At 36.3% G+C, this 23,518-nt stretch overlaps 1 protein-coding gene across 16 annotated transcripts in view; it reads left to right on the plus strand.

Annotated features, from left to right (window-relative positions):
* LOC135198758 (far upstream element-binding protein 1-like) overlaps positions 1-23,518 on the plus strand; it is a 77,169-nt gene that overhangs the window by 37,159 nt on the left and 16,492 nt on the right. For 11 of the 16 annotated variants that reach the window (XM_064226655.1, XM_064226662.1, XM_064226657.1 and 8 more), the window contains 11 exons: positions 3,729-3,846; positions 3,971-4,191; positions 4,345-4,466; positions 4,598-4,780; positions 8,171-8,354; positions 8,519-8,650; positions 8,812-8,969; positions 9,296-9,395; positions 13,925-14,071; positions 14,567-14,712; positions 15,029-15,181. In XM_064226655.1, coding sequence (XP_064082725.1) covers positions 3,729-3,846; positions 3,971-4,191; positions 4,345-4,466; positions 4,598-4,780; positions 8,171-8,354; positions 8,519-8,650; positions 8,812-8,969; positions 9,296-9,395; positions 13,925-14,071; positions 14,567-14,712; positions 15,029-15,181 — 1,664 coding nt within the window. The remainder of the gene's footprint in view (positions 1-3,728; positions 3,847-3,970; positions 4,192-4,344; positions 4,467-4,597; positions 4,781-8,170; positions 8,355-8,518; positions 8,651-8,811; positions 8,970-9,295; positions 9,396-13,924; positions 14,072-14,566; positions 14,713-15,028; positions 15,182-23,518) is intronic. The other 5 variants (XM_064226665.1, XM_064226668.1, XM_064226656.1 and 2 more) reach the window with 4 other exon arrangements.

Consider the following 23,518-nt stretch of genomic DNA (forward strand, 5'->3'; position numbering starts at 1 on the left):
TATATTTAAATATCCCCCCCCCCCTTCCCTGGGACGGTCAAGTTAAGGGCACGCTAACCGCTGAATTTTTCAGTCATCAAAATTATTTATTAACAGTTTTCAGCTAGTGTCTAAATAAACAGCCTGAAGCAGTGATGCAAAAAAAAAAATATTGCTTTATTGACGATTTTGTTCACCACTTGTATGGCGCAGTGAACGACATTGTAAAAAAGCATAAAAAGAAAAATTTAAAATACTCGTACTAAATTATCTCATTCTCTTAGTATTAAGAGATAATGAGTCCTAATAATATAGACAACTCACTCAAGGTGTTATAATCACTAGATTCTGAAAGTCCAGTCACTTTTCAAAACTTAAATGCTCATTTCTCTAAGAAAACCAAATTTTACAGCATATATATACACACACACATATATATATATATATATATATATATATATATATATAGTATATATATATATATATATATATATATATATATATATATATATATATATATATAATTTAAATTGTCATTGGGAAAGTAGTTTTTTTTTTTTTTTTTAGTGGCGCCATTTAAGAAAAATATTTGTCTTGACTTGAAAAAAAAAAAAATTAACTTTGTCAAATATCTAAATTTCCCCAAGGGGGAAGTTTCAGTATTGATCATAGAATAAATAGGTAAAAATTTGAAACAAATCCCATCAATCATGAGTTATAAATAATAATTGATTTGTTAAGGCGCTTTGTGGCATCTGTTTTCCCCTAAAGACTTCATGACCAAGCTGAAACATTCATATTTGTAATTGTATGCATATTACTTGTGTTTCATTCAACATGGTTTTGATGAATAAAAGAACATAAAATGGGAAGGGATGTTAACAGGCTGGGCTGCTGTTCGGCTTTGGTGTTAGTGTAAGCTATTTGGTTTTTATTAGTATGTCTTGTGGATAATATTTGGGCTGTTCTCATTTACAGTGGAGAGAATTGACACCAGTGGAGTAAGGGGAAAAGTTACTTGTCAGTTTCTGTAAAGGGAATTACTCTGCCTCTTGCTTTTGTGGCGAGGTGAGGTGGTGGTGATGGTGTTGGTTCTAGGTGGCCTGTCACAGGAAGTTCTGCCTTACTTAAGATTAGTGGTTTCCTTCCTCTTTGGTTGGTGAAAGGCATTCTCCTACCTTTAGGTGGAGCATCAGCCATAGGGTTTACATAGGGTTCTGTGGGCATGCTCATTAACCAATTTCTCCCTGTCTACATGAGGGCTGTCTTGGAGTCTTCTTGTTTGTACTCCTGCTGAGGTATGCAGAGAATACCTCAACATGTGTAAGATCCCAGGGTTATGGGAGTAGAATAAAGGTTCCTTTGTGTCTGTAATATGTTGATCCGTGTGTGGTTGTGGACCCCAAGTAGTGTGTAATGTCTAGTATTGTATATGCGTACTTTACTTGGATTGAGAGGTGCATGAGAATTCATGCATGGAAACTTGCAGTATTACAGTATTGCTTTGTAGTCTACCGAATAGTGTGCACTTGGTTGTTCAAACACTAATGTTCTAGTTTCATCCAAGATTTCAGCGTACATGTGCTCAGAACCATACGAGGGCTAATCAGTAGACCTTCTAGCTTGGCTTTGCCCAATCATATGTATGTCTATTGGAATGTGGACCATGATTTTGAGTGGTTACAGGTCAGCTTTGAATTGTCATTCAGCAGTCAGTACCAGTAAGTCTGTGTTTAAAGCCAGGGTACAAAGCACTCACCAAGGCAGGCTGGTTGTGTCACCGTCCTTTGGGAGAGAATCCAACTCTTCTTGTAGGGGGGGAAACTGTTACAATCTTAGGATAGGTTTCCTTCAGAACCCCTTCAGATAGTTGCAGTGTTAACTTGTTTATAGTGTCAATGTTCTTGGGCAGTTTGCTGTGCTGTTGAGCTGCCTGGAAAAGTTTTGCATGTACCTCCAGAGACATCCGGATGTCTTCCCTGACTCCTAAGACAAGTATGTTGGCCCATCCTTATCTGTTCAGAGAACTTTAGTTCATGATAAGTGAAGGTAGATGCCTGTCAGCAACAAACTTATCTTCATCTCATTTTACCAAGGGATGTTGCCCAGTGTCCTTTCACTCTTGTCCATAGAACCTTTGGTGTGCAAATCAGGTTGTTGAGTCTTTCATCACTTCTCAGACACAATTTTTGTTATGACTAGTATGTGCTGGACAGAATACAATGCAGATAGACTTTGCAACCAGATATCTAATCATAGAGCTTTGTCTCGGAAGATAAGACTCCCTGGTAAAGCCTAGATTGTATACTATGTTATAGGAATCATTCACTCCTGATTTTGATTGTGACCAGGAGCACAATTGGTGGTATTCAACTTGCTGGCTAGTCGAGACTATCCTCCCACCTGTTAGTAAGCCTCTTATGTGAAAGTGATGGTTTGCATTCCCATAGGAACAAATTGCACAGATGAATAGAGGGAATTACACAGATGAATAGAGGGTTCCTTGTCACTCACCTACCACCAGTCAATTACCATGTTACCAAGTTTAAGCAACCAACTCTACCTCATGCTGAGGAATCCTACATAAAAGGGCCTGATGTATTTACCTAGGAAAAATACAAATTACTGCATTTTGTGATTTATCCAGTACACATACAGCTTATAAGTGCTCTTGTAACATTTATGCATTTTGTTGATTTTGTTGCTTTGTAAGGACCATTTTCAACTACTGTGTATGAACTTTTTGTTTTATCTGTTTAACATTTATAGTTCTTGGAATTTCATATTTCTAGATAGGTAAATTGTCTTCAATTTGTGTTAAAGACAGATTAGTTTAAAGTTATTCTTAATTTATTACCATGAGGAATTTTTACATATCTAAATTTATTAGCTTGAGAAATTTTGATATTTGTCATTATCTTTTCTACCTACTGAGGATTTTAGGAAACTATCAAACTCTTCAAATTAGCTAGTTATGGAGTCACTTTATTATAAAATATTGTTACGTTTAATGGTTTGATCTTTGCAAATGAACTGCATCAAAGAGACATTGATCAGAAGATAATTAGTTTAAAATGGGAAAATTGTTCAGATTATCAAAATTAAACTTCTGTTCCTGCTGCAAAATATCCATGATAGTGTATTTAATGGAAATTATAGAACTATCTTAAAAATCCAGTATTTGATCTTTGATGTGTAAGAGAATGATTGTGATAAACCTGTCATTTATACATGAATATGGTGCTTTTTAAGTATAGTTGAAGAATGAGTGGATTATAATCAATAATGAAATTGTAGAATGAATAGAGCTTTTGAAGTAGAGTAATGCAGGTGTGAATGCTGAATCCGAGGAAGGAGAGTTTGTGATGTGAGTTTGTAGTAAAATTGAAGTGAGGAACCTTGTTTACCTATGTAAGTAATGTTTGAAATCTCATGGCAATAGCAGTGACTGCCTTAGGATTGAGCCACACTTTTGAGGATTGGTTTCAGGTCCTTAATGATATGCTTCACCTTAAGTCAACATAAACAGTGTGAGCACCTTTGGATTTTAAGTGATTCAGCTCTTGATGTTATTTTTTTTTTTTCACCCTTCCTCCTCTCCTGTCTTGGAGGTGGTATGGTAGGTATGTTGGTCCTTAGTTTTCTTCTTAATTTATTTTCATTTGAGTAAGTATTTTCTCATTCTTTGCCCAGTGCGTGACTAAGGCTCATTTACTTACGCCTGTGAATGGTGCAATTTCTGATTACAGTCATTGGTCGTGGTGGTGAGCAGATTTCTAGACTGCAGCGTGAATCGGGTGCAAAGATCCAGATGGCTCAAGACAGTGGCGGTTTACCAGAGCGTGTTTGTACAATTTCGGGCCCTAGGTAACTGGACAGTTTCCACATTTCCACATTAGAATATTACTGTCAATGTTGAAGTCTTGCAAAAAAAATTTTTTTTTTATAAATGTATGAAATATAAATTTAATCATTTTGTCCCTTTTTGCAGGGATGCCATTAATCGTGCAAAAGATATGATATTTGACATAGTTCAGCGTGGTGATACACCAGCTGAACGGCGTGGACGTGGAGGAATGGGAGGGCCTGGTGGTGGTCCAGGTGGTCCGCCTGGGGGTGGTGGTCCTATGGGCCCTCCTGGCATGGAAATGGGAGGAAATGCTGCTACTGTGGAAATAAGCATACCGGGTCCAAAAGTTGGACTTATAATAGGTAAGGTTCTTCTTCTTCTTCTTCTTCTTCTTCTTCTTCTTCTTCTTCTTCTTCTTCTTTTCTTCTGCTTCTGCTTCTGCTTCTTCTGATATTGTAAAAGTTTATCATTTTTAATTGTATCAAAGAGAGTATCTTACTTTTCATCTGTTACAGGCAAAGGTGGTGAGACAATTAAACAACTTCAAGAAAAGAGTGGGGCAAAGATGGTCATCATACAGGATGGCCCTCAGCAGGAAAATGAAAAGCCCCTTAGAATTAGTGGTGATCATCAGAAGGTACAGAACTTTGGAATACCAATTCGCATGTGTGTTTGACATTATTTTCCTCTTTTCATATGAGAATGGCATTAGTTTTCATTTATTAAAATAAGGATTGACCTGAATAATTTTTTTTACTATCTTTTAAGGTTGAAATGGCCAAGCAACTTGTATACGATTTAATTGCTGAAAAAGAGACTCAAGCTGCGCAGTTTGGTGGAAGAGGTCGAGGTAGAGGTGGTTTTGGTGACAGAAGGGGCGAAGGCAGAGGTGATAGAGATCGACGAGATAGAGATCGTGATAGGGATGAATATGGTGGTGGCGATGAGAGGGTAAGTAAATTTTGTGACAAGAATGTAATATATTTGGTTTCCCATTTGCCTCGAAAAAATAACTGAAATTTGATCCTCATGGTCACATTATGCTCGATTAGCAAAAGCAACTGGGGAAAAAAGGAAATAGTTTTTAGGTTGTATGACTGTCAAGCAGGAAGAGTCAAAACCCTCCGATGCTCTTTCTTGCTGTAAAACGACTTCCACTGCTCTTTAGGCCATGCCTGGCATTCCGCGCAAGGATTAGTTAAAATACAGGTGCCTACACGTGATATGGGTATTGGTCGCCGCCTAAGCCAAAAACCGAGAACACTGAAAACCTTGAATTCCGGGGCGCACACATTGACGAGGCCGAGGAGTAGCAGAAGCAGGCATAATATCAGCCAAAAAAACCGGGTAAAGGCCAAGAGAGGTTAACCACGACTCGCCTAGGCGGTTAAAGAAAAGACTTGACGTGGTGGCGTAGGTGATTGGTCCTTGACCACTCTTCACCCGATCTACGCATGCGTTGCCTGATATCACAAGATATCTTGCTTTCATCTTTGAGCGATTCCAGCTAGACACTAGAAATTATCCTTTTGTTAATACCTCAGGTTTGTAGCTATAGAAAAATGAAAGTGAAATGGATGAAAACGGGCAAACTAAAACCGGCTTCAAAACAGATACAGTAAACACGTCCTATCTTAAAGGCGGTAGAATAGTAACTGGTGGGTCACGGGACGCCTAGGGCATTCTGGGTAATACATGCTGTGTGACCTGGTGTAGATGCCAATAGTCCCTGGATCTCATAAGTTTAATTTTAATTTACCGGTTTCTAGCTAGGCGCCAGTAAATCCTAATGTTAAGACCTCAGGTTTGTTAGTTATGAAAAATACAAATTAGTTACAAATTTGTCATATTGTCTTGGAAAATTTGTCATTTTTCCTGTCTCAGGTGATATGAACATATATTATGAATCCTGTAGTGCAAGGTTTAGAAACCATGAGAGAAATTTTTAATCTTTTTATGTACCCTTAATGGATATACATGCTCACATGAGTTGCAATAACAGGTTTTGGGGGGTGGACAGTGTCACTCATTTTTTAATAATATTTTCCATCGATTTTTTGGGAATTGGGGAGAAGAGGTGCCATTGCTTTTATAGGTCATAAATTCACTAATGGCAACTTCTTGTCGGCTAAAATCTACTTTGCAGCTCATAAGAGACTTAATTGGGTTCTTGACTTCAAGGGAGGATGTAATGCTTCTGTCATGCAAGATGTGTTTTTGTAAATTTGCTCATTAATATACCAAGGAGGTACTGTTGGTTTTAGTTCTTATCTTTGATGATATGTGAGTTACAGATGTAATTTTTGCAAAGAAAAGTGCAAAGAAATATTAGAAAAAACATTTATAAATAAAATATAAAGTTACTGTCTTCTTGGTAAATTTAAGTACAGGTACTCCTCATTTAACGTCATACATGTTTTACACCAACTTGGAGTTACGACGATAACATGAAGAGAATAAAAAAAATAAAAATAAAAATAAAAACATTGCTAATGGTGGCCAAGAGAAAGGCTATTCAGTGCCAATAATCTAGCCTAGCCTAAGTTTTTGAAAACTAAAATCTATGGCTAAAACAATAAATGAGGCTCTTAATATACTTTGTAAAGAAAGCTATACAGTGAACCTCTTAAATTCGGCATCTGTGGTCTGGGAACTCCACTGGGCGGCTTGATTCAGCCGCCATTAGGTAGTTGCGCAGCTGAACGGGTGGTGCCACGTTTGTTTAAAACTTCAAGACGACAGAAATTATGCCATATCCTTTGTTTATTGAGAATATAAGTCTTAGTAATGAAAAGAAAATGTGTGAAGTCAAATATGTTTTTTATAATAACTTTAAAATAAATATATTTTTCTTAAATATTCCACTTGAGAAGTGTCTACCAGCCAATCCTTTTAATCAAAACAATGAGACATTTGGCATGCACGAATTCCCTACTCTTAGTATGCTTGAAAGACTTGCATGTCATACAGTTTGATCATTTTTTTAATACAACTGTGTATTTACATATGTATTAGACATGTCACCCATTAGATCAGATGATACTAGAGGTAAGAAGTGCAAGCGTAAATCTTTATCAATGCTAGAAAATGCTTATCCAATTACTGAATAGTCTAGTGTTCGCTTTCCTCAATAGATGGCGTTGTGCTTTGTTTACGTTTTGACGGCGACATTCGAAAGACCTGTGATCACTGAAATTCACTTTTCTTTTTAATCTCGCTACCCTCTACAAAAAAAATAAATGACGAAGAAACTAATTGGTATAATTATAAAATACCAAATTTAGAATATAAAAGTCTGCTGAACAATGTGCAGTTTCTGAGAAAAGTTTAGTGCTGTATTGACTAGTTTTGACTTACTAGTAGGCTAACTCAGGATTGTAGGCTAAATTTGTTATAAATACACTATTTTAAAGAAAATATACATTATGAATTTAGAAAATGGTGAAGTTAAAATATATGAGTAATAAAATGATAAAAAGCATTGTCAGAACTTTTCTAAGCAGCAAGCTATGTTGGAAACTAGTTCTGTGTAATATGTGTGTGTTAAAATTAATGCTATTAGTCGTAATAAAGAGCAACGCATTTAATGACGTGGTTGCTGGAACAGAACCCCGTCGTTAAACGAGTACCTGTAAATATTTTGCTAATATGCTCAAAAATTTGTTAACTAGTTTTATTTCTTATCTGGTTTGATATTGTGTGGTCTATAATTATAATTTTACAAAATAAATTTGTTAGAAAATATTTTGTATAACTTCATAAAATTTACAATTGTCTAGTAAAAGAAACACAATATAACTGATGGGTCACAGGTAGCCGTGGGCATTCTGGGTATACATGCCCCGTGACCTGGTATAGATGCCATTAGTCCCTGGATCTCACAAGTGTAATTTTAATTCTACCGGTTTCCAGCTTGGCGCTAGTAAATCCTAATGTTAAGACCTAAGGTTTGTTAGTTATGAAAAATACAAATTAGTCACAAATTTGGTATTTTTCAACTTGCAATGAAAACTTTTATCAAATTATTCTCTCTCTCTCTCTCTCTCTCTCTCTCTCTCTCTTCCTCTCTCGCTCTCGGGAGGGGGGGGGGGGGGGGGGGGGGGGGGGTCTTTTCGGTTCTTGGGGGGGTTCTTTCGTCCTCTCTCTCATCGGTCTCTCTTCTAAATTCCATCCTCTGTCTCCTCCTTCTTCTCCTCCCTGGTCATATCTATCTACCTCATCTCCTCTTCTCTCATATATATTGATTTATTACCCTGTCCATTAAGGAATAGATTTAATTATTGTGTATGGTATGATTCTTGAATATGAGTGCTCTAAAATTTTTCTTATGTATAATTTTAGGAACGATTTGGTGGCGGGCGAGGTGGTCGAGGTGGCTTCAACAATGACTGGGGTGGTCGAGGTGGTCATGGTGGGCCAGGAGGACCTATGGGTCGTGGGGGTTTTGGTGGTCCAGGTGGCCCTGGAGGACCTGGTGGGCCTGGTGGGCCAGGGATGGGTGGACCTGGTGGACCAGGTGGACCTAGTAAGTGCTATTCAACTTGGAAGAAGTCCAGTTTTTTATTTCATTTATAAAGGTTTCTGTGAATAACATTTTATGTTGCAGATAATAGAATAAGATGATTTGGGAGCACAGAACTAGTGTTGAATTTTATTAGATACTTAACCAAGCATTGTTTCTAACTACAGTGGGTCGCGGTGGGCCAATGGGAGGCCCCATGGGAGGTCAAGGTGGTGGTGGTGGACGTGGTGGACCAAATGACAAATTAGAAGCTATATTTAATGTTCCTGCAAATAAATGTGGTTTAGTAATAGGAAAAGGTAGGTACTGCTTTATTTCAAATATGAAGATAATTGAATTTGTCCTACTCCATGGAATTTGATATTTTTATATAAAGGAACTGCACTAACTTGAAAAGTCAAGTACTGTACAAATTTGTGAAAGTAATAAATCCCATTATAATTTTATTCCTTGGTTTTAGGTGGTGAGACTATCCGAACAATTAACCAGCAGACTGGTGCACACTGTGAGTTGGATAGACGACCGCCCCAGAACATTAATGAGAAGACATTCATAATTCGTGGATCTCATGAGCAAATAGAAAATGCAAAGAAAATGATAGCAGAAAAAGCAGGCATGGTAAGTATAATCAGAGATTAGTTGCCTGTCTGAGATTATAACCCTTCTTGACAAAATAAATTTTGCATTCATGTGATAGTTTTGAGAATTGTGATCAATTTATTATATTATGCACTCAATTTTAACAGTATTGCAAGAATGTGAGTTAATTCATTAAGTACTAAGTACAGGAGAGTATTGAATATTGATAATGCAAGTACCTTCTTGATACATACTAAAGTAAACACAACATAGTCTTTAGATGCAGTAGAGAGTTAAACAGTTATTTTGAGCAAGTTCAGCTTTTGTCATAATAAAGTAAATACTTGCCTAACTGTTTTGTTCAGGGTCCTGGTGGTCCTGGTCAAAATGGTAATACAAATCTGGCACCACAGGGTTGGGGCAATGCGTATCAACAGTGGAATCAAGGCCATCCCAATGATCCCAGTGAGTATTGTTTTTATTTATTTTTTTTAATTCAGTTTAAGGTTTGATTGACTGGCCTAAGGAAACGTGTTTTTTGATGAAAGTATGGTTTTAAGAGTCCCAAGATAGATAAGCCTTATAGTATCATGTTTGCTGTGAAGACTAAAGAAGGCATTGTATTGTATGGTTTCAGATTTTATTAGTGTTGTAGCGAGCTGCAAGAAATAATTTGATTCGATATACCCAGCATATTTTTATGTAATTTATATTTGTTCTTATGGGAGTACAAACCAGATCTTTTTATGTTTGAGTCTTTAGTGTAATCTGGAATTGTTGAGACACTGTAACATGGTAGTTGCAACTGGTGTTAGGAGTAGCCCTACTTGCCTTCTGTCACAAAGTATTTTTTTAAAGATGTATGGATTTGCTTATGAAGGGTAAATTGTAGGGGTTAAGGATGAGAATGAGTGTGTGGGAGTTTAATGGTATGTACTCGGTATTTGTAGTTCCCATGGATGTACTATGCATTTTTGGATCTGCACTGATACCATGCCTTTTATATGAAAGACTTCCAGTCATGATATTCCCTGTGAGTAGTGTGCAAGTTTGTCTCATGTGCAATGGAAGGTTTTGAGAACATAAAAAGGAAAGATCAAAACCTTCAGCTGTTGTCGTCAAGGGAAAATATGCCCATGGAACTAAAAAAAAAAAAAAAAAAAAATCCCTAACCCCCTTCCCCCTGCGTATTAGTTTTTCCATGTTTGTATGTATGTTTATATATCAGATATTTATTATGACGATCCTCTCAAACAAGAACTTATATAATCCCACCTCACCCAACATGCTTGACCTCTGTTGCCAGAGAGAAAAGTGCTTGGTGATGGTGAGGTGGGGTTTCCCTACTTGCTTTTATTTCACCAGTTACTACCTTATCAAGTCACAGCACCCAATTCCAGCTCATGCAGAAGAATACTGCTACATAAAATGCTCTGATACGTTTACTTTAGAAATTCTTACGTATGTTGTGAAACATAATCATGACATCAAAGATGGATTAACCTACGTTGTAGATGCTGTAATCTAACTTAATATTCAAAATAGAATCTGAGCTTGCATACAGTAATATTTGGGGTTGTCCCATTTGGTTTAATTAAGTATTTCATCATAAATTTAACTTTTATATAGTATATAGTAATCTGAATACAGCTTCCTTTTTTCTTGTGTGATTTTAGAAAATCTGTTCATTTTTCTTAACTAGGGTGTAATCATAAGTTATGGTGTGCTGGGAGAATTTTTAGTTTTTAGGATGTTTTTTCCCACTTATGTGAAATATGGAATGTGGTCTTTTTGTGTTTTGAAAGCTGGGAGTGAGTGTAAATGGATGAAGGTATGTAATTCCAACCAAGGGAAGGCTAATATTGACAGTAATTAGGAAAGCAATACCCACGTGGTAGTCTGTCCATAGGTTTTTTTGATTACTGGGAATGACTGTACTTGCAGAATCAGTGTGTTGGTGGTTTCCAGATTGCATATTTACAAGTATTTTTATAGTTGATTTGTGTGTGTGTGTGTAATATTTAACCCTTACAGACTGAGCATGAATATATATTAACCCTTATTGGACGGATGCCCATGTATGAGTAACAACAACGGTTTGAATGGTTGATGGATTACCTCCGGTGAGTATCAATATTACCCACCATTGATTTAGAGAAATCTGCAGGGAAAGCATCTCCATTACTTCAATAGCCTATAAATTTATCATCGACAACTTTTAGACTGGCTCAGCTTGCTGAATCTAGGCCGCTCATGATTTAGTTGTGTTCATGACTTCAAGGAGGTAAAACACACACACACACACACACACTCACACACTCTCTCTCTCTCTCTCTCTCTCTCTCTCTCTCTCTCTCTCTCTCTCTCTCTCTCTCTCTCTCTCTCTCTCTCTCTCAATAAAACTCTGTTGGGTTAGTTCTAATCTTTTTTGATAGGATGTCAGTTATAATCTCAGTTTGCAAAGAAATATTAGAAAAACTAACCTAAAAAAGTTACTGCATCTTTGATCTCGGTAAATTTGTAAATATTTTACAATATATATGCTCAGAATTTGCTACAAATTTTAGTTCTTATCTGTTATAATATTGTGTGAGCTGTAATTATAATTTTACAAAATAAAATAAAATTATCAGAAAAAACATGCATAACTTAAAATTTACAATTGTTTTGTAAGTAGGCCCCATAAGGGGTTGTAAAGTCATTTTCAACTTTTTGTGGAAGATAGGAATTTTTTTTTTCCCACCTTGTGTATTTGGATATCTCTTTCCATTGATTTATATTATATATATATAATCTTAAATTGGTTGACCTCAAAGTTTGCCCGGTCGGGGGGGTGCTTATGTATATATATACAAATTTTTTTAGCCCGGCTCTTAAGGGTGGAAACACCCCTAGATGAGGTAAACTTTTAAGGTTGGCCAGAAAAAAAGTTATGCAATTGCACGTGGTATAAAAAAACTTGGAAATTTTCTATACTTTCCGTTGGAAGAATAAAGTGAATATTTCCAACCCTGTGTTAGTCTTATTTTCCAGGACTCAAAAAAATTTGCTAATTTGACCAAGTTGTACAGTTTCAGCTCGCACAGTATCCTAACAATTAAGAACTAACATCAGTAACAAATTCTGAGTATATTTATGGTAAAATATTTATGAGATGTAATAAGATGGAGAGATGCAGTACCTCTAGTGATTTATACATTATTTTCTAATATTTCTTTGTACTTTAATGTGCAAAATTACAATTATTAATAATAATAATAATTATAGCTATACATCTATTGTAAAAGAAATGAACTAAAACCAGCAGCAGTCCGATGTATTTATGAGCGAATACATACATACCTACAATACATACATACCTACAAGACCTCTTGTGACAAGGTGTTGCAGTACATTTCCTCATGAAATCTAAAGTCGCACTGATTTCTATCATTCCTGTACTTAGGTAATAGTGTTGCCAGAAGTCAAATACGGCCCATCGATGTGATTCAAACATTTTCCCACAAATTTTTTTCAAACTTTATGGCACAAAATATAAATTCTCATCTGTGGCAAACTGGATCAAACATCTAAAGCCGTTGTTATGCCTCACATGATCATGCTTGGCCTGAAGGGTTAAAGGGTTTCCTGTTGGAGTAGATACCAAAGTATATAAAAATGGTCATTGTCCTTTACGACCTACTTATGCGTACTATTTATGGGGAAACATTTGTTGAGAAATCCTAAAATATAGGATTTTATTAGAAGTTAACAATATTATGGTATACATAACCACTGCCATTTCAGAGGAAAGCAGCTGAGCATGTGTTTGTGTGCACATGAGTGTGTGCATGCTTGTGCAACTTTCAAAGTTTTTATGGTGAAACAGGTGTTAGGAGACAGTTGTTGTGTATGGACATCTGATCAGTGAACTTTACTTTAGAAAGTGAATCATGATTATTGTAAAGTGTTATAACAAGACCACCGAGTTATTTTTTGTAGAATTGTACTGCTTAACAGGAGTATATTTTCTGGAACGAGAGGTGGAATTGACTATCCTTATGAGAGATAGGATGTTAACTCACTGGGTTGGCTAAATTTTCATAAATAATATGGAGGAAGGTGAAGTTAAGAAATTGGACAACTGCAGTTAGGAGCAGAAGGAATGCTGTGTAAAGAACTATTAGTTGTCCAAAGTGTCATAGAAGACACACTAAGCAATACACCCCCACATACATAAAGTAAAACAACAGGTCACCAAGCAAAGAAAAAAAATTTTAAGCTCTTCATTGTAACTGTTTGTTACCTTTACTTTGAATTTTATTTGATTCTCTTGGCTTTGGGAAATGGTAATACTGTAATGCCTTAGAATAAAGTTTCAGCCAGTGTTGACTTTAATATCCGTAAACTAAGTTTTATTGCTGAATATAGTTTAGAATTTTATTTAGGTAACTATTTTAGCCCAAAGTTATCCTTTCTCAAGTTGCTCATTAGAGGGATTGTGTATTGTTTAAGGATTTTTAATTTAGTTAAAGACCACCGAGTCATATTTCTAGACTTAAGGGACTGCCCGAGGGGTTCATTGTTAAGTGAGGGGAAAACTGAAATAAAGTGAAAGTTAAAAGCTAGGTAGGAATATTGGTATTTACTAAAAGACTTAAGGGTGGGAAGGAATGCTGCAAAAATATTTTTAAATACAATGTACAGTATGCCACTAGGGCGCCACAAGGGCACTTAAGTATTTACACCCTTGAAGTGAATTTTTAGAGGAATTTTATCGACATCGAGGATAGCTAGTGAGGAATATTGCGAAATTATTCAATTTTAACTGTTGAAGATCCATCTTTAAACCTACTGGGAAATAAACATGAGTAAATTTTGAAAGAGGGATTGACTGGCAGTATATCTAGTTACCTCTAGTTTTTGGTATCTTTTGTGTATAGTGGGACTGGAAAACAGTAATAAAATTTTCTTTGTTTTTGTGGATATTAAAATAGTGATTATATTTTTGTTAGCCAAACAAGCAGCAGATGCTAATGCAGCAGCGTGGGCAGCATATTTTTCACAATACTACCCTGGGCAAAATCAACAAAATAGCAATGCACCTCCTAATAGTCAACCACAACCCAATGCCAATCAACCTCCATCTGGTCCTGGAGCTGGTGAGTAATATTTTGTAATATGTGGTCAGTATTGCCAGTGTGGCATGATGAATTTTTGTTCTAGATAAGGCAGATTTGTCCATTTTCTCAGCCTTACAGGATCAGTTCACAATGGATAACACTACCCTGAAAAAGTGAAGACCTTATACTTCACAATTCTATAGAACTTTATAATAGTAAATTGTAATGCATAATCTAGCTATGGCTTCTCGCAATCATAGAATATGGATGGTTAGATTTTCAGCCATATTTAATCATTTAAGAAAATTAAGGGAAGGTGTTGATGCAACTGGATTTATGTAAACTTAACCCATAACTATATAAAACACTTTGGGCTAGGGCTATGAATTTAGTCACTTGGTTTGGTTACATTCTCTCTCTCTCTCTCTCATCTCTCTCTCTCTCTCTCTGCCAGTTGAATTAAGTATAATCACTAATCACCTTACCTTTTGGTTGAGTTGAGTATCAGTTTGGATATGACTTTTTACCTTGCAGGTGGCCAAGCAGACTACTCGGCACAGTGGGCAGACTACTACAGAAGCATGGGAATGCACAGGGAAGCAGAAGCAATAGAGCATCAGGCCAAGAGTATGAAAGTTGGTGGCCCAGGTGGTCCTACCCCTAATGCTGCACCTCAACAGGTATTTTGTCCCATATTATTTTTTATTTTTTTTTTTTATTTTTTTTTTCCCTCATACCAGGACAGCCATTTGCCATTCTAGAGCATCAATAACTCACAGTAGTTAACAAAGTGTTATTGCCTTTGGGGTGTTCTGAACAGGATTGCTTATTCTTCAGTATGTGGAGTCAGTACTTGAGGATTTTTATTTGGGAATCACACACTTTTAACGTTAATTCCACTTATTATATAGCTTTTCTTTGTCTAGAACAAGTCGCATAGATATATTAGCAGTGTATTGCAGATTTTCATAACTTCCTGCATTATTGATGCTCTAGGGTGGAGGTGCTCAGCCAGCAGCTCCTGGAGGTGGCGTAGGTGGTGGTGCGCCGGGTGCACAGGACTACTCGCAACAATGGATAGAGTACTACAGGGCACAGGGCATGCACGCAGAAGCTGATAAAATTGAGGCACAAGTCAAAGCTTCCAAGGTCAGTGGATCTGTTCTGGTTGTAAAAAAGGAGGCCAGAGTACCTCGTACGATACATCAAGTGGTAACGGGTGCTGTCGCTAGGAATGTTCCTTAAAACTCGACCATCACCTTTGATGGAAATTTTTTTTTTATTTATATTATAGGTGAATTTTTTGTTTTATTTTAAATTTAATTTAGGGTGGTATTTTCTATTTTTATTTTTGCTGGACAATTGCATAATGCAAATTGTTAAAATTTCTTTGTTGCAGAGGATTTGGTTTGTCAAAATTTCTTTGTTGCAGAGGATTTGGTTTAATATGCAGTTTCAAGTATTTTATGCATATGGTAAATGTATTGACATTCCTTGTGATTTTGAAAGTTTTGTGAAATGTTCTAACATTAAGATCATAGTGAAAGGTATTTTTAAACAAATCCCAACTACACAGTTCAGATGTTTTTTTCCAAATATGAAGTGAGGGTTTGATTGAAGCATGAATTGACTTTTTGTATTGCAGTCTTTTTGGGATAGTCACATTTTGTTTGGTTACTTTCATGAAGTGGACTAAGTATCAAATTGAGTCCTTGCTAGTAATAGTTATTAGGGACCAAAAGCACAATAGTGGTTTTATTGAAGTAGTTAGTTTTCTTGCCACCCACCTCCAAAAATTTTTTTTAAAGTTAGGTATTCTAGAGCCAGAGCATTATGCAATTTAGTGTTATTAGGGATGGCTAGATCTTTTTAGAGCAAGATTATACCTGTAGTACCACAGTAAGTCATAGCTTTAGTAAGCTGTTATGAATCTCATAGGTATAACTACTTGTATAAACTTGACTAGGAGGTGTTTTTGCACTTTTGACAAAATCCTTCTCTATTAAGTGATAAGGTGATACTCTTGCAACAAAATGTTTTTATATAAGCGATGAGGTGAAACCCTAGAGAACCTGTATTCTAACAGAAAAGACATAAAAGGAAAAATATTAACCCTTAAACGCTGAGCCTCTTATTTACAAAAGTGCTGTATGCCGGCGGCGTTCGGAGTTAGCGCCGAAGCTGAAAAAAGTTTTTTCAAAAAATCACAGCACACACAGTTTTTAAGATTAACGAGTTCATTTTTGGCTCCTCTTTTTTTTATTTTTTATTTTTTTTTTGCCTGAAGTTTAGTATGCAACCATCAGAAATGAAAAAAATATACTATAAATATTAAAATAGTATATGACAGCGCAAAAAAAAATTCTATATATAATTGTATACAAATCGTGCTGTGAGCAAATGGTTAAATCTTTTTTTTTTTTTTTTTTCAATTACCTTCATTTTGCAACAAACGGGAAGTCTCTAGCACAATATTTTGATTTATGGTGAATTTTTGAAAACTTTCTTTTTTACGTCCGCGCAATACAAATTCATGCATCATTTTGTGATATTTTCTCTGCTTTACTTTGATCATTTTAAAACTGACCGTGGATGGTGGTCTTCCTCTGACCTTGGTAGAGTGGGAGTACTCAATACCCAGGTTTTTGACGTAGACTCAAAAGTAGTTAGGAACAACAGTTCCAGTTTACCCCAGAATCCGGGATAATGAGTCAATGCAGCACAGGTCATGATGACAGATACATTTCTTAGTCATGCTTAGGACGGTGCGAGTATGTGTAAGAGACCTTCAGGAGGGCCGGCTTTGACTTGTCAAAGTACTCTGTGGTTATAGGAAGATCTATGTCACCTAGAACATAAAGGTGGTAGACGTAAAGGAACAGGCCAAACAGGCGATTGGTCAAGCCTACTTCTTTTTGTCAAGTTGTACCAATGAGGTTATACAGAAGAGGTCATCAGAGCAATGTGTGCTTTCTGGCAATTAAGAACATATCTGTTGAGGTGATCGTGACGGTTGGTCTGTGACTGTATCGAAGCTCAAATTGAGCAATGTTAAGGTGGTGTCTGCCTGTTCATTGAAATTTGATTGGGTTCATTGTTTTGACAAACCACTTTCAATTGTATATAAATAAGGTTGGCCAGACGTCCTTGGACGCAATTTCCTTGGGTTCTTTGGTGGCTGCTCAACAAATGGTGTAACTCATCCAGCACCCCTGGCGGGTCAGTTGGTATCTTGTCTAAGATGATGGTATGAATGTGAAATGGAGGAGATAACTGGCCTCTTTCCTTTTCAAATTTGTCTCCTTTACTTCGGGCAGTAAGAAGAGAGTACCATCATAAGCTGGAACGGGCAAGGTATAGGTGAGTAAAGTAGCCATACTGTTAGGGTGAGTATCGGTAAGATACCTATCAGTAGCAGGACATTCCTCTCTCTAGCAAGGGGAGAGGAATGATGATAAACCCACATGAGTGGATGAATTGGTTTGTTAGAAGAACAGATCTTATCTTCCTCGGAGGCAATGAACTATGACATTGTGTAGAACCCAGAAGTCTGACTCTATGATATTCATATTTGTCTTAATTCTGAAATACTGGTCAGTTGTTTCGTAGAATTCTGGTATTCAGAAAACTGATCAAAGGTGGCAAACTCCCAGTTGGTTAATAGTACTTGCCTCCCACCAAGAGTAAGTCTATCCTAATGTTAAGACCGAAGGTTTGTTTTGTTTATGAACAAATGACAAATTTGTAATTAGCACAGATGCCAGTTGTCCTTGCGTACACAATTATTTTAAACTTTACTGGTTTCCAGCTGGCGCTGATTATTTATCCTAATGTTAAGACCTCAGGTTTGTAAGTTATGAAAAATACAAATTGGTTAAAGATTTGTCATTTTCAAAAATTCACCATAAATTGAAATATTGCGCTAGAGACTTCCAATTTGTTGCAAAGTGAAGGTAAATGATTGGATATTACTAGAATGTAAGAGTTTTAGCTTACAATTGGGTTTTTTTACCATTTCGGTCAAATCAAAGTTGACCGAAGGTTGAAATTTTGGCTCTTATCGTGATATAATTTCTGAGATGCGTCGCTGATGCTTTGTAGTGCGAGAAGAAAGAAATTCGCGCCTGGGTAACGCTTGTAAACAAAACACAGCATGATCTATGAACTTCCAGATCCCTCAAGACGCGTGATTTAAAATCTTTCGCAAACTAGGCCTATAACTTTTTCTGGGAATATTTAAAAAAAAAAAAAAAAAATTTTTTTTTTTGTAGTCTATGTAATGCACGTCCACTTGGCACCCGACAGACAATTTTAGTCAACGTACAATACATCCAGTCGGCGTTTAATGGTTAAGGAAGAGCAACTTTGACTATGTTCTTTTTATGTGCAGTACAAAGTCGTCTATGAAGCATTAAAGGGGCTGTAGTACTCATGGGTTTGTTTTGTTTAATATTTTTATCAGGCTTGAATATGATATGCACCGTAGAAAGCAAAGAAAGATGGAATTATTTCATTTTTTGTAGCCTAAACCTGTCATCCTTATGAGTAGTTGACTAGATGAAATGTTTAATAGGAAATCAATAACTGTTATGCAGTTTTTGGACTATGATATTATTAATTGCTGAACTAATCCTATCTTTCCTCCCTCTTGCTACTCTTAGCAGAAGTTTGGTAACCTAGTCAGTGGTAATTGGAGGGGTGCTTTTCAGTCTTAGTTTAATTCTAGGTATTAGATATTTAAAGTTTTCGGAGTTATTTTTCTGTGATGGTGATCTACCCCTTTTCATTTATTTTTCTAACCAAATTTTCATAGAGTATGGAATTAGATAAAAAGGGATGACTGCTCTTTTTCATATTGTGACTGTTCTAAGCTACAATGTGCAAAAAGTAGGCAGCTACAAAAAAATTATTTTAGTAGTGACTATGCTACTGAAAGCATTTTAAACTTTCTAGACCCTAGATGGTCATAGCAAAGCATAACTAGCAAAATATGAGTATTATACATTTTGAATATTTATTCAATTTCGCAATGCGCAGTGTCCTGGTTTTGTGGTTTTTAAAGAAATTGAAATGCGATAGCGCTCCCACAGTGTTCCCTGTCCACAAGGGGTTAAGGTGGTGCCAAAAAAAAAAAAGTTAACATGCAAATGCACATGGTGTAAGGAAAAATCTCTAAAAGATGTTTGTATCTTCCACTGGAAGTTGATAGTGAATATATCCAACCCTGTCAGGGGCCCCTTTTCCAACTCATAAAAATAAGGTTATTTAGCAAGTTATACGAGTTCTGTTTAATATATACAGTCCCTGGTTATCAGTGGATTCTGTTAATGGCGATCCAGTTCCCTTCTTTGGAACCCGTACGAGGAAGGGTGGTCAGGTGGGGTAACTCCTAGCCAGGTTAGGATGCTTGTACCTCCCTCCAAGTATAAGTTTATCCTGTTGGTAAGACCGAGGATTTGTTCTGCGTAAGAACAAATGACAGATTTTTAATAAATTTGTATTTTTCATAGCTAACAAACCTGAGTTCATAATGTTTACTGCCCCTCTCTCTTTTCCTGGGTTAGAAGAAAGACTATTGCATCATGAGGTTCTATGCTTGGTCGGTGACCAGTTACCACCTCGTATAGGCACAAGTTGCCAGATGACCACCTCGTATAGGCACAAGTTGCCAGATGCCACAGATTCCTAGCTTTACAATCTTAGATTGTTTTTAACTGGTTTCTAGCTGGCACAAGTCCTATTGTTAAGACTGAGGGTTTGTAGCTATGAAGGATACAAATTTATTAAAAATTGCCATATCATTGGGTGTAAAACAGCTCTCATAGCACTTCATTCCTGATCTCTTCACTTAACACATCCATGACCAGCACAAACAAAAATGGGCTTAATGCTGACCCTTGGTGTAATCCAACACTAACTTCAAAGTTTTGTTTCCCCATGGCTTTTATTACTCTTGTGCTTGTTCTCTGATATATCATCTCGGCCATCCTAACCAACTTTTCTGGGACTTTACTATTTTTCAAACACCAAAACATCACTTCTCTTGGGATTCTATCGTATGCTTTCTCTAGGTCTATAAATACACAAGAGAGCTCCTGTTGGGATTCTATCGTATGCTTTCTCTAAGTCTATAAATACACAAAAGAACTCCTGGTTTCCCTCTAGCCTCTTTTCCTTCAGTGGTCTTACTGTGATGATGGCATCCACTGTCCCTCTTTTTCTCTTAAATCCATACTGCTTTTTCCCGATCTTTACAATTTCTCTTAATCTCGTATCCAGTATCCTCTAAAACTTTCAGTCCATGACATGTCCCCTCTGCTTGTATATGTATACCATTAGACTCCTCCCAGTCCCTTGGCATTTCTTCCTCTTTCTATATAGCTTTTAATAAATCTAGATCCATTACTCCCTCTCTCTACCTAATAATTTGATAATTTCAGTTTGGAACTCTTTTTGAAAGCAAACCAAAGAAATCTACTTCCAAAGTAACAAGTATTATATGAAAGAGAAAAAATAAAAATATCTACTTTTACTTGTGAAGTGTTTACAGATTTCTGGGACCCGCTCTCAAATACTTTAGCAATTCTCAAAGAATTTACTCTATTTTGTGAACACATCAGACAACTGTGCTTTTGAATATACTCAAAATATCAACTCTCCATTCTTGAACCAATTCTTTGAGAAAAGCAATGTCAGTTCTCAATCTCTCTTCTGAAACATTTTTTAAGACTACATATTCATACAGTGAAAGTGAACGGTTATCCACATGGAGTTCCACAGGCAGATTTCTCTTTCCATCATACAATATTTGGGACATCATGTTTCCAAGATAGTATGCCATATCCAGTGCCTCAGCAGCTGCTAGTGTTTGCTGCAAGGTTGGTTTTTACAAACCTTAATTTCTTTGAGTACTATAAAGGAAAACTATTTCCATTTTCACTCTTAAGAAAATCACAACGCCCCCAATGCTACTAGATCCATCAGGGAGATTGGCAAAAGCATCATTGTACACAACTAACTTAAACTAAAAGCTATCATCCAGCCCATCTTTTGGAAGATAGTTTACCAACAAAGGACCTCGGCACTTCTTTGCTAACAGTGCAAGAATCTGACTGGATTTCTCCTTTTCCCTCAAAAACCTCTGGCAACTAGCCATGCTGTAATTTTCTTTTTTCCATCACTGTTTTCCTTTTCTGTTAACCACCCATTGTACTGATAATACCTTTTGTCCCAAGTTAGGAATTTCTTCATAAACAAAATTCTTCCAGGCAAGCCATTATGATTTCACTGGGTTCCTGCACTTCATCTTCTGAAACTGGTAACCATTTTCTACGTCTGTTCTAGTCAGTGGCTTTGAACCGTTCCTATCTGCCTTGTATCAGACTTTGCAGGTTTTGCCATCTTGACCAATAACTGTTGCTGGTCTGTTCCATTCCTTTTGCTCTCCCCCTCTTAAAATAGACTTGATCCCCATTCTTAAGGACTTTACTACCAATGGTCCTTAATTTGTCTTGGTGCTTGTCATATTTTCTCAATAAAGGCTTTTCTTGCAGGGTGGCAAGCATTGAGAGGTTTGGCAGCTATTGTACCCTCCAGTAAAATTCATTATTCATGGTACATTAGGATTATGCCCATACACGAGTTGATCTGGTTTGAAACCCCCTACCAATTGGAGAAAGTTTTTAGAAAAATTTTAGTATTGACTGCCCATGCCAAAGCCACTTTTGAAGACAGTTCTTGTTGCTCTGCCATCATGGTTGTCACCATTTCGTCTATAACTGCATGATTACGCTCACACAGACCATTACTAAAGGAGAATATGCTGCTGTATGCATCACTTGAATGTTCATGCTCTCGCACGTTTCTAGAAGCATGTTGTTGGCAAACTCCCCACCATTATCACACAAGAATTTCACGGGGTCCCAAACCATTTCCCAACCATGTCTCCATAATTTTCTCTATCTCTTTAGGTTCTTTACTACATGTTACACAAGACTTTGATTACCTCACTTGCTTTGTCACCTACAATGTTAACTGGAAGTTTTGCTTTCATTGTTGACTTTACATGTTACGATCACCAAACCTAAAAGTTTCACTTTCTTCTCTTCTATTCATATTTTTTCTCTTCCAACAAAGATTGTGTGTTTTTAACCAATCGCTACTCGACAGTATAGAACTGCAAGCCGTGTCTAGCATAGTTCAATTAATAGATTCTGTCATCAAGAGACAAGATTTTTGGATTTTCAATAACAATGTATCTCTTCCTCCTCCACACAGTACTCAAAAAGTATAAACAGATGTCTAATTTTTATAAGTAAATTTGGTGATCATATGATAATGGTAATATTAACAATAGTGATTATGATGACAATAATATCACATAACTACACTATTTTTCAGAGGAAGCTTTCTGCTTTGTATTTTAAATAAGATCAGACAGACATATTGTGGATTTACTTTTCTACACTTATTATTCATAAAATTGCCTCGCTAAATTCTTCTCTAAGGTTAATTAAAAAACTTTGATTAATTTTTTTAAGTAAAAGGGTAGAGAAATAAAAAAATAGCTTTGTAAACCATACTCGAATAACTTTGAAGATCTATAGTGTTCGATATTCTTCCAATATCAAAACAAAAACCATGAACCAAAATCATTCAATTAGTACTTCTAATGTAATGAAAAGTGTCTATTTTACAGAAAGATAGATAGATAGCCTCCATACAAAGGAAAGCAATTGATGAACGTAACTTTTAAAATCTTTACGAAAAGAAAGCTGACCAGGGGAAGGAGTCATCCTTATCGTCCTGCAATGCATTTGAAAAGAGAAGTCTGCAATCTTTGTGCTGATTGGTAATGATCGCATATAAGTAGCAGATTAAAAGAGTAGCTAAGTAAACACTACTTTTTAAGAAAACTTATTTATAGGAATAGAATACTAATAGAAAATATACAATATATTAGAAAATCAACAATTTTTTCTAAATGTTGTACATATAGACTATTAAGTTGTACAAATTTGCCAAATAAATAAAAATATCATAGGTCTTACAGCACTGGGTCATATGAGGGTGAGGGTAAGAATAATTGTACGTGTACGACTATTGTCGTACATTGGCAATGCTGCACACATCATTTCCTAACCTTACCATATATGTCAACTGAGTTTCTTTGGCTATTTGGTTCACTTCTGTTTGCTATGCTTCCTTGTCCTTTAAACCTTCCCTGTCCCCTTCCACATGACTGCAAAAAAACTTCCCAAGGGTTTGCTGCATGGAAACAAATTTTTTATTTATTTCACTATATCCCTGCATTATCTATTAGCTTGAATGCTAAGATACCTTTTGCTGTACTTCCTTTGTACCTTCCCAGAACTGCACTTCTCACAAATTCCAAAATTTACTTCTCCATTGTATATTCTTACAAACCCCGAGAGAAGAGGTCCACTCCCAGTTCATTATAATGATAAACAAAAAGAATTCAACACC

The sequence above is a fragment of the Macrobrachium nipponense genome, chromosome 22 (assembly GCF_015104395.2).
Source record: "Macrobrachium nipponense isolate FS-2020 chromosome 22, ASM1510439v2, whole genome shotgun sequence".
Taxonomy (NCBI): domain Eukaryota; kingdom Metazoa; phylum Arthropoda; class Malacostraca; order Decapoda; family Palaemonidae; genus Macrobrachium; species Macrobrachium nipponense.